Consider the following 11,966-nt stretch of genomic DNA (forward strand, 5'->3'; position numbering starts at 1 on the left):
AGAGGGAGATTGAGAGAGGGAGGGAGAGATTGTGAGAGAGAGGGAGGGAGAGATTGGGAGAGGGAGATTGTGAGAGAGAGGGAGGGAGGGAGAGGGAGATTGTGAGAGGGAGGGAGGGAGGGAGAGGGAGATTGTGAGAGGGAGGGAGGGAGAGGGAGATTGTGAGAGAGAGGGAGGGAGAGATTGTGAGAGGGAGTGAGGGAGAGGGAGATTGTGAGAGAGAGGGAGGGAGAGATTGGGAGAGGGAGATTGTGAGAGAGAGGGAGGGAGGGAGAGGGAGATTGTGAGAGGGAGGGAGGGAGGGAGGGAGAGGGAGATTGTGAGAGGGAGGGAGGGAGGGAGGGAGAGGGAGATTGTGAGAGAGAGGGAGGGAGAGATTGTGAGAGGGAGTGAGGGAGAGGGAGATTGAGAGAGGGAGGGACAGATTGTGAGAGAGAGGGAGGGAGAGATTGTGAGAGGGAGTGAGGGAGAGGGAGATTGAGAGAGGGAGGGAGAGATTGTGAGAGAGAGGGAGGGAGAGATTGTGAGAGGGAGGGAGGGAGGGAGATTGTGAGAGGGAGGGAGGGAGGGAGATTGTGAGAGAGAGGGAGGGAGGGAGAGATTGTGAGAGGGAGGGAGGGAGGGAGATTGTGAGAGGGAGGGAGGGAGGGAGATTGTGAGAGAGAGGGAGGGAGGGAGAGATTGTGAGAGAGAGGGAGGGAGGGAGAGATTGTGAGGGAGTGAAGGAGGGAGAGATTGTGAGGGAGGGAGAGGGAGAGATTGTGAGAGAGAGGGAGGGAGAGATTGTGAGAGAGAGGGAGGGAGAGATTGTGAGAGAGAGGGAGGGAGAGATTGAGAGAGGGAGGGAGAGATTGTGAGAGAGAGGGAGGGATGGAGATTGTGAGGGAGTGAATGAGGGAGAGATTGTGAGGGAGGGAGAGGGAGAGATTGTGAGAGAGAGGGAGGGAGAGATTGTGAGAGGGAGTGAGGGAGGGAGAGATTGTGAGAGAGAGGGAGGGAGGGAGATTGTGAGAGAGAGGGAGGGAGGGAGAGATTGTGAGGGAGTGAAGGAGGGAGAGATTGTGAGGGAGGGAGAGGGAGAGATTGTGAGAGAGAGGGAGGGAGGGAGATTGTGAGAGAGGGGGAGGGAGAGATTGTGAGAGAGAGGGAGGGAGAGATTGTGAGAGGGAGTGAGGGAGAGGGAGATTGTGAGAGGGAGGGAGAGATTGTGAGAGAGAGGGAGGGAGAGATTGGGAGAGGGAGATTGTGAGAGAGAGGGAGGGAGGGAGAGATTGTGAGGGAGTGAAGGAGGGAGAGATAGTGAGGGAGGGAGAGGGAGAGATTGTGAGAGAGAGGGAGGGAGAGATTGTGAGAGAGAGGGAGTGAGAGAGAGGGAGGGAGAGATTGGGAGAGGGAGATTGTGAGAGAGAGGGAGGGAGGGAGAGATTGTGAGGGAGTGAAGGAGGGAGAGATAGTGAGGGAGGGAGAGGGAGAGATTGTGAGAGAGAGGGAGGGAGAGATTGTGAGAGAGAGGGAGGGAGAGATTGTGAGAGGGAGAGGGAGTGAGGGAGAGGGAGATTGTGAGAGAGAGGGAGGGAGAGATTGTGAGAGGGAGATTGGGAGGGAGAGGGAGATTGTGAGAGAGATTGTGAGAGAGAGGGAGAGATTGTGAGAGGGAGGGAGGGGGAGTGAAGGAGAGGGAGATTGTGAGAGAGAAGGAGAGATTGTTAGAAGGAGGGAGAGATTGTGAGAGGAGAGAAAGGGAGAGATTGTGAGAGAGAGGGAGATTGTGTGAGAGATTGTGAGAGGGAGGGAGAGATTGTGAGAGGAGAGAAAGGGAGAGATTGTGTGAGAGGGAGAGAGATGGTATGAGAGAGGGAGATTGTGTGTGAGAGAGGGAGATTGTGTGTGAGAGAGAGGGAGATTGTGTGTGTGAGAGAGGGAGATTGTGTGTGAGAGAGAGGGAGATTGTGAGAGAGGGAGATTGTGAGAGAGGGAGATTGTGAGAGAGGGAGATTGTGTGTGAGAGAGGGAGATTGTGTGTGTGAGGGAGATTGTGAGAGAGAGAGAGGGAGATTGTGAGAGAGAGAAGGGGAGATTGTGAGAGAGAGAGAGAGAGGGAGATTGTGTGAGAGAGAGAGAGGGAGATTGTGAGAGAGAGAGAGGGAGATTGTGTGTGAGAGAGGGAGATTGTGTGTGAGAGAGGGAGATTGTGTGTGAGAGGGAGGGAGATTGTGAGATTGTGTGTGAGGGAGAGGGAGATTGAGAGGGAGTGAGATTGTGTGTGAGAGAGAGGGAGATTGAGAGGGAGGGAGATTGTCTGTGAGAGAGAGAGAGATTGTGAGAGAGAGAGGGAGATTGAGAGATGGAGATTGAGAGAGGGGGGGAGATTGTGAGAGAGGGAGATTGTGTGAGAGAGGTAGGTTGTGAGAGAGAGCGAGAGATTGTGTGTGAATTACCTGGGTCTGTGCCGCGTCTCTACTAATAACGAGATTGTGAGAGAGAGGGAGGGAGAGATTGTGAGCGGGAGTGAGGGAGAGGGAGATTGTGAGAGAGAGGGAGGGAGAGATTGTGAGAGGGAGATTGGGAGGGAGATTGTGAGAGAGATTGTGAGAGAGATTGTGAGAGAGAGAGGGAGATTGTGAGAGGGAGGGAGGGAGAGATTGTGAGAGGGAGGGAGGGGGAGTGAAGGAGAGGGAGATTGTGAGAGAGAAGGAGAGATTGTTAGAAGGAGGGAGAGATTGTGAGAGGAGAGAAAGGGAGAGATTGTGAGAGAGAGGGAGATTGTGTGAGAGATTGTGAGAGGGAGGGAGAGATTGTGAGAGGAGAGAAAGGGAGAGATTGTGTGAGAGGGAGAGAGATGGTGTGAGAGAGGGAGATTGTGTGTGAGAGATTGTGTGTGAGAGAGGGAGATTGTGTGTGAGAGAGGGAGATTGTGTGTGAGAGAGAGGGAGATTGTGAGAGAGGGAGATTGTGAGAGAGGGAGATTGTGAGAGAGGGAGATTGTGAGAGGGAGATTGTGAGAGGGAGATTGTGAGAGAGGGAGATTGTGTGTGAGAGAGAGGGAGATTGTGTGTGAGAGAGAGGGAGATTGTGTGTGAGAGAGGGAGATTGTGAGAGAGGGAGATTGTGAGAGGGAGATTGTGAGAGGGAGATTGTGAGAGAGGGAGATTGTGTGTGAGAGAGAGGGAGATTGTGTGTGAGAGAGAGGGAGATTGTGTGTGAGAGAGAGGGAGATTGTGTGTGAGAGAGGGAGATTGTGTGTGAGAGAGAGGGAGATTGTGAGAGAGGGAGATTGTGAGAGGGAGATTGTGAGAGAGGGAGAGGGAGATTGTGTGTGAGAGAGGGAGATTGTGTGTGTGAGAGGGAGATTGTGAGAGAGAGAGAGGGAGATTGTGAGAGAGAGAGAGGGAGGGAGATTGTGAGAGAGAGAGAGGGAGATTGTGTGTGAGAGAGAGAGAGGGAGATTGTGTGTGAGAGAGAGAGAGGGAGATTGTGAGAGAGAGAGAGAGGGAGATTGTGAGAGAGAGAGAGAGAGAGAGAGGGAGATTGTGTGTGAGAGAGGGAGATTGTGTGTGAGAGAGAGAGGGAGATTGTGTGTGAGAGAGGGAGATTGTGTGTGAGAGAGAGGGAGATTGTGAGAGAGGGAGATTGTGAGAGGGAGATTGTGAGAGAGGGAGAGGGAGATTGTGTGTGTGAGAGGGAGATTGTGAGAGAGAGAGAGAGGGAGATTGTGTGTGTGAGAGGGAGATTGTGAGAGAGAGAGAGAGGGAGATTGTGAGAGAGAGAGGGGGAGATTGTGAGAGAGAGAGGGGGAGATTGTGAGAGAGAGAGAGAGAGGGAGATTGTGAGAGAGAGAGAGGGAGATTGTGTGAGAGAGAGAGAGGGAGATTGTGAGAGAGAGAGAGGGAGATTGTGAGAGAGAGAGAGGGAGATTGTGTGTGAGAGAGGGAGATTGTGTGTGAGAGAGGGAGATTGTGTGTGAGAGGGAGGGAGATTGTGAGATTGTGTGTGAGGGAGAGGGAGATTGAGAGGGAGTGAGATTGTGTGTGAGAGAGAGGGAGATTGAGAGGGAGGGAGATTGTCTGTGAGAGAGAGAGAGATTGTGAGAGAGAGAGGGAGATTGAGAGATGGAGATTGAGAGAGGGGGGGAGATTGTGAGAGAGGGAGATTGTGTGAGAGAGGTAGGTTGTGAGAGAGAGCGAGAGATTGTGTGTGAATTACCTGGGTCTGTGCCGCGTCTCTACTAATAACGAGATTGTGAGAGAGAGGGAGGGAGAGATTGTGAGCGGGAGTGAGGGAGAGGGAGATTGTGAGAGAGAGGGAGGGAGAGATTGTGAGAGGGAGATTGGGAGGGAGAGGGAGATTGTGAGAGAGATTGTGAGAGAGAGAGGGAGATTGTGAGAGGGAGGGAGGGAGAGATTGTGAGAGGGAGGGAGGGGGAGTGAAGGAGAGGGAGATTGTGAGAGAGAAGGAGAGATTGTTAGAAGGAGGGAGAGATTGTGAGAGGAGAGAAAGGGAGAGATTGTGAGAGAGAGGGAGATTGTGTGAGAGATTGTGAGAGGGAGGGAGAGATTGTGAGAGGAGAGAAAGGGAGAGATTGTGTGAGAGGGAGAGAGATGGTGTGAGAGAGGGAGATTGTGTGTGAGAGATTGTGTGTGAGAGAGGGAGATTGTGTGTGTGAGAGAGGGAGATTGTGTGTGAGAGAGAGGGAGATTGTGTGTGAGAGAGGGAGATTGTGTGTGAGAGAGAGGGAGATTGTGTGTGAGAGAGGGAGATTGTGTGTGAGAGAGAGGGAGATTGTGAGAGAGGGAGATTGTGAGAGAGGGAGATTGTGAGAGGGAGATTGTGAGAGAGGGAGATTGTGTGTGAGAGAGAGGGAGATTGTGTGTGAGAGAGAGGGAGATTGTGTGTGAGAGAGAGGGAGATTGTGAGAGAGGGAGATTGTGAGAGAGGGAGATTGTGAGAGGGAGATTGTGAGAGAGGGAGAGGGAGATTGTGTGTGAGAGAGGGAGATTGTGTGTGTGAGAGGGAGATTGTGAGAGAGAGAGAGGGAGATTGTGAGAGAGAGAGAGAGAGAGAGGGAGATTGTGTGTGAGAGAGAGAGAGGGAGATTGTGAGAGAGAGAGAGGGAGATTGTGAGAGAGAGAGAGAGAGGGAGATTGTGTGTGAGAGAGGGAGATTGTGTGTGAGAGAGGGAGATTGTGTGTGAGAGGGAGGGAGATTGTGAGATTGTGTGTGAGGGAGAGGGAGATTGAGAGGGAGTGAGATTGTGTGTGAGAGAGAGGGAGATTGAGAGGGAGGGAGATTGTCTGTGAGAGAGAGAGAGATTGTGAGAGAGAGAGGGAGATTGAGAGATGGAGATTGAGAGAGGGGGGGAGATTGTGAGAGAGGGAGATTGTGTGAGAGAGGTAGGTTGTGAGAGAGAGCGAGAGATTGTGTGTGAATTACCTGGGTCTGTGCCGCGTCTCTACTAATAACGAAGACTTGTGAGTTTAACTACTGTGCAATTGTAACTATATTACTATGGTTACAGTTGTTTATAGGCCGCGCATTATACAGTTTGAATGCACACCACCTAGCCAATCAGAATCAAGTATTCAGACAGACCATGATCTAAGTGGAATAAAACACTAGACGTGTACTTACTGTTATTGGAAAATCAACTTTGCGTCATGTACGTCCACTTCACCCCACGGTAATGTTGATTTATTTTATTGCAACAGAACATCCTGTTTTATGCTACATGTTCGCTTCTTACAGAAACAGTTTGGATTTGTTTTCTTTTTGTTTTTCTTTCTCTCTGATATCCGATCCAGCATTCTACTGTTGATGTCAGCCTGATACAGATACCGCATATCCGTCTCTAATGTTAAGCCTAACAGCGTTTGAGCGGTTGTTGACTTGATTAAATAATTTGTGTCTGACCTCAATCAGCACCAAGAGTTTGATTTCTGAGGATCATTACCTAATGAGAGCTTCTCCATTTGTTTTTTCTTTGTTTTTCTTCCTCGGTTCTTGTGCAGGAGCTGGTTTAGAATGTCCTGTGTGTAAAGAAGACTACACCGAGGGAGAGAGCGTTAGACAACTTCCATGCAATCACCTCTTTCACAATGACTGTATAGTGCCCTGGCTCGAACAGGTATCTCTCGTCTTCTCCCGACTTCTACTTTGCTTCGCTTTCTGCTTCTTTGAAATGCTGTGGTTTCATTTGCTGGTGGTATTTAAATATTTTTTTTTGCTTTTTAAGACACCGATTTACTGTCGTGTTTGCTCAGACATTGTCCTAGCTTTCAATCCTTACAGAAGTATGATCTTGCAGAGGACAATTTTGTAATCGCTGAGTCACCACATGTCTGACTGGAGATTTTTCATAGCAAAGCAGCCTTAAGGCAATTAGCATGAAACACTCTGTTCAGAGTTTACAGGCCGGTGGTCCACACAAGGCAAATCTCTGTTCAGGTGAACTAGAACCACAATTCCAAAAAAGTTGGGACAGTATGGAAAATGCAAAAAAAAAAAAAAAAAAGTCATTTGAGAATTCACTTCACCCTGTACTATATTGAAAACACATCATTAACACATTATTTGATGTTTTACTTTGTGAATTTAATTTATTTTTGAAAATACACGCTCATTTCAAATCTGATGACTGCAACACACTCTAAAAGAGTTGGGACAGTCGACTGACATCACCTTTTCTTTTAATAACATTTATTAAGCATTTGGGTGCTGAGTGAAGACACCAGTTGGTTAAGTTTAGCAGGCGGAATTTTCCCCATTCATCCATTATGCATTTCTTCAGCTGCGCAACTGTACGGGGCCGTTGTTGCGTTATTTTGCGCTTCATAATACGCCACACGTTCTCAATCGGAGACAGGTCAGGATTGCAGGCAAGCCATGCTAACACCCGCACTCTCTGCTTATGCAACCATGTGCTTGTAATCCGGGCAGAATGTGGTTCTGGGTTGTCCTGCTCTAGATGGCAGCATATGTTGCTCCAAAATGTGTACATATCTTTCTGCATTAATGATGCCCTCACAGATGTGCAAGTTACCCATGACATGGGCACTGACACACCCCCGTACCATGACAGACGCTGGCTTTTGGACCTGACATTGATAACAGCTTGGATGGTCCTTTTCCTCTTTGGCCCGGAGAACACGACTGCTGTTTTGCCCCAAAACTGTGAAATGTCGACTCGTCAGTCCACAAAACACGATTCCACTGTGCTACTGTCCATCTCACATGAGACCGAGCACAGAGAATTCGGCGGTGCTTCTGGACAGTGTTAATGTATGGCTTCTGCTTTCCATAGTAAAGCCTTAACTTGCATCTGTGGATGACCCGGCTAATGGTGTAGACTTGAGAGAGGTTTATTAACAAATCACTCCTCTTTGTTTTTATTAGCCTTTTCCATACTGTCCCAAAGTTTTGGAATTGGTGTTGTATTTTTGAAAATAAAATTTGAGAGACTGTGCATGAACACGTCATCATGATCGCACTGAAGTACAGTTGAGGTCATACATTTACATACGCCTTGCAGAATCCACGAAATGTTAATACATAAAAAAATAATAAAATAAGAGGGTTCATAAACATTGCATTTAAAAAAAATAAATAAAGAAATTAAGTACTGCCCTGAATAAGCTATTTCATATAATAGATGTTTACATATTGTCCACAAGACACAGTAATAAGTGAATTTACACAAATGAACCTGTTCAAAAGTTTACATACCCTTGATTCTTAATACCGTATGTTGTTACTGGGATAATCACAATGTTTTGCGATCGTTGTTCATGAGTCCCTTGTTCGTCCTGAGCAGTTAAACTGCCCACTGTTCTTCAGAAAAATCCTCCAGGTCCTGCACATTCTGTGCTTTTCCAACAACATCTGCATATTTGACCTCTTTCCAACAGCGGCTATATGATGTTGAGATCCATCTATTCACACTGAGGGCAACTGAGGGACTCGTACACGACTATTACAAAAGATACAAACATTCACTGATACTCAAGAAGGCAACACATTTAGAGCCAGGGGGTGTAAACTTTTGAACAGGATGATCGGTGTGAATTGTTATTTTATTTAAATATCTTATTTTTTAATTTAGCACTGCCGTTCAGAAGCCACAGATATTTATATGTTTCCCAGAAGACAAAATAATAACAATTTACACCGATCATCCTGTTCAAAAACCCTTGTTATTGTGTCTTGTGGACTATATGTAAACAGCTGTTATGTGAAATAGCTTCTTCAGGGCAGTACAAAATAAATTTAAAAAAATACAAATTTTAGGATCCTTTTCTTTTTTTGTTAGAGAAGATACTTTATCATGATATCGCATAAATGTCTTTGTGAAATGATCTTTCTTTTTGTGTAGCACAACAGTCACTAAAGGGGCGGTGGTTGTATTTGGTAGTATTATTTAATAATGGTAGGAAACAAGAGGTTTTTTACAATTTGTAGGCCAGTGTTGTTAGAAAGAAGTAGAATAAAATCTTTTTCATATTATTGTATAATCCTCTAACACTTCAGGCATGGGGAATGGCTTTAATTTTAGAATAAGGACACTGATTAGACATGACTATTTGTGATCACAACTCATTGTGTCTGTTGTGTGTGTGGTGTGTTTGTTGTGTGTCTTTGTCCACAGCATGACACATGTCCGGTGTGCAGGAAGAGCTTGAGCGGCCAGAACACAGCCACAGATCCTCCTGGCTTATCAGGAATGAACTTCTCACCTTCCTCATCCTCCTCCTCCTCCTCCAGTTCCCCCAGTAACGAGAACGCTGCCAACAACTCCTAAAATTAGTCCGCAATCCTTCCTGACACGCACATACGCATACACACATACAGACACACGCGAAACCCCTACACATCTTACTATCTCAGTCAGAGAGGGCGTGGCCAATCCTGTTAAAGCTCAAACCATTCACTCACATTTTAGTAATGCAGCCCTGAAGAGCCAGGAGCGTTCTAGATTGTTCTAGCCCTCCAGTTCACACTCGGTTCTGCTGTTACTGCGAATGACGTGAGGGCTGAGCTGAAACCTGATCGTCTATAATACACCCTTTAAGGCCAACACCTCATTATCCTCCTCCTCCTCATCATCATCATCATCATTACCATCATCATCATCATCATCATTATGATCTGACTCCCTGGAGCAAGCGCCAAAGGACATGTCGACAAGCAAACAAAGGAGAGAAAACACACACACACACACACCACCTTCACCTGTATTCCACTACTTTTTTTTAATTATTGAACTGGAGCATGATGGTTCTTCTTTTTTTCCTTTTCTTTTCTTTTTTTTTTTTAAACACATGACAAGCTGTCCCATACAAACAGGGATTTTAATTCAAAAAGTGACTGGGGGTAAAATAAAGGGGGGAAAAAAAGGGATGACTGATGTTAGAAGATGTATATAGAACTCTTGCAGATATACACACACACACACACACACACACACACACACACACACACACACACACACACACACACACACGTTCTCACACCCAGCCAATTACAGGATTTGAATGTCATTTTAATAGAGACTGTTATGTCTCATTCCCATAAAGGGAAAACTAGAACAATTTTTTTCTTTAGTTTTTATTAAAATGATTTTTAAAATTCATATATATCGGCGGCTAAGAGGTGTACTCTGTGAATACGCATATAGCGATATTTATTGATGGGGTGGGGGAAACAATTAGACAACAGATGAATGAACAAAGAACATCTTAAAAAAAAAAAAGACAAGCAGATCAGTTGTCTCAAGTTTGTGTAAATAATTTATTTGCACAATATTTTATTTTCTTCATGATTAGAACAGTATGTATGGATGTGAATGCAGCAGGTAGAAAATCACTTAATACAGCCCGTTTTTTTCTTTCTTAAGTTTTAAAGAATGTTTATATAGTTTTTTTTGTTGTTTTTTTTTTAGGCTTTAATTTAGATCCACACAGCCTCCATTTTCCCCTCATCCTCAAGCAGGCTATTTTTATTTTATTTATTTTTTTATCCTGTTTACTTTCCCCTTACACATATGCAGTGATTCAGTTCAGTGCAGCTGTTGTTTTTTAAATTTTTTTTTTAACTTATTCTGAGTTAAATGATTTGTTTTTGTAAATCATAATAAACTGAAAGAAGAACATACAGAAGCATCGTTCTTAGGAAATTAGGATGATGAAAAAGACAATTTTGTCTCATGAACAATCACACTTTGGTGTTTTTCTGCTAAAATTTTTATGAAAATGTAGTCTGTTTTTTAAAAAATGAAATAAATATCTAAATATTAATATATTAACTATTAATAAATATTGAAGTACATAAAAGATATAGATTCAAACTGAACCAAAAAGTAACACTCCAAATAACAAAAAAATAGAGACATCCAAAATGAATCAAAGAACACTTCAAATAACACAACAAAATTAGACAGTAGTAGTTTTTATTTTGCCTCTAGAGGCCGCTCTTGTACTGTATAATGACCGCGGACCCTTCTCAGCCGCTCCCTCAACGGACGCGACCGGGAAAAAACCTCTCGGTGTGGATTTTTGCCAATAACTGTTAGTTCCAGCAATCGGTCGACCTCTAGTTGATGATTAGGTTTCTGTAACAGCAGCTCTGCCGTTAGTCTCGGCTGAATTTCAAATCACAAGTTTATATTAATGCACTTGTTCTTGCTCTGTGTCCAGTTCATAACTCGGACAAAGCAAAGAAAATGCCCCCTCGACTTGGAATTCCTATTTGGATAATTTGGAAGGTCGCCTCAACCTCAATTTCATCAAGTGCTCTCAAATCAACATGACTGCTCACAGCATCAACAGTAAACAAACTAACACCTTTTTGTGCTGTGTGTATGTGTATATATATATATATATATATATATATATATATATATATATATATATATATATATATATATATATATATATATATATATATATAATTATAAGCATTTGCTTTAGATCAATCAGCATACAGAAATATTCGCTTGTCTAATCTATAACACTGACTACAGTTTGTTAAATAGATATACGTCACTTAGTTTACAGTTAGCTGGCTAGATTGTTGCTAACAACAGGCGGTGTCCATGTTTATTTCCCCCACTTTGTAGCTCAAAACACACACAGAGGTCGAAAATGACGTAATTCCGATTTCCTATATCCGAGTCTGACGTAACGTAGTATGTTAGCGTTTCTATAGTAACATCTAATTCGCGGGTGTAATCTAAGCGTAATACTTGACAGATTTAAAGAGTTCTCATTTCACAAATAAAGATGTCTAATCATTGATATGTGAAGCTTTCCCTAAAAGAGATAACTTCTTTTGTAAGGAGTCTCCAGTGTCAGTGCTTTGTAGCAGGGAGAGGTAAAGCTGTAGCTTTGAAGTTTTCCATCATGGGAGAGTTTAACAAGCTGCGTGTTTTTTTCCTTTCTTCTTCTTCTTTATTAACTTACAGTGAACGTGAGTGAAGGACGGCCTATAGCTGTTATAATGTAAGTCATAATAGGAACTGGCTTGGTGTGAAGACTTCACACAACTATAAATGGATAAAAATACACGGTTCATAAATAAATTGGCAGGTTTCTATGGTATAAAGTAAAGAAAGCACGTGCACCACTGTACACGTACAGACAAGTTCTTACGTGCTCTCAGCTACACAGCTGTGTGAAGAAGTCTGTGTTATCAGCTCTCCTCTAGTTGCTTCTTCTTGTGACCCATTTTTAGCTCTCATATCTTTGTGTTTGACGTCTTCAACTTGACCACACGCAGGAATCTGAATGCACTACCAAGAACTGTTTTTATATAAGCCTTCTAAAGCTGTATTTTCCAAAAGTACGGCATTCTTCACTAAATTACAAAATAGCCTAATTACTTTGAATTACTTTAAATCAATTGAGAATCGACTTTTCGTTCAGTTTGTACAGTAAAAGCCCTGTATTTGCCGAGTCACACTGAGACTGCTCCTTAAT

The 11,966-nt window shown here is 44.3% G+C and overlaps 1 protein-coding gene across 2 annotated transcripts in view; it reads left to right on the top strand.

Moving 5' to 3' along the window:
- Window positions 1-9,750, top strand: part of rnf126 (ring finger protein 126) — a 30,896-nt gene extending 21,146 nt beyond the window's left edge. For both annotated transcript variants that reach the window (XM_053651978.1, XM_053651979.1), the window contains 2 exons: window positions 6,006-6,121; window positions 8,639-9,750. In XM_053651978.1, the coding sequence (XP_053507953.1) occupies window positions 6,006-6,121; window positions 8,639-8,791 (269 nt within the window). In that variant the 3' untranslated portion in view covers window positions 8,792-9,750. The remainder of the gene's footprint in view (window positions 1-6,005; window positions 6,122-8,638) is intronic.
- The last annotated feature ends 2,216 nt before the right edge of the window (window positions 9,751-11,966 follow it).

Source organism: Ictalurus furcatus, chromosome 20, assembly GCF_023375685.1.
Source record: "Ictalurus furcatus strain D&B chromosome 20, Billie_1.0, whole genome shotgun sequence".
NCBI lineage: Eukaryota > Metazoa > Chordata > Actinopteri > Siluriformes > Ictaluridae > Ictalurus > Ictalurus furcatus.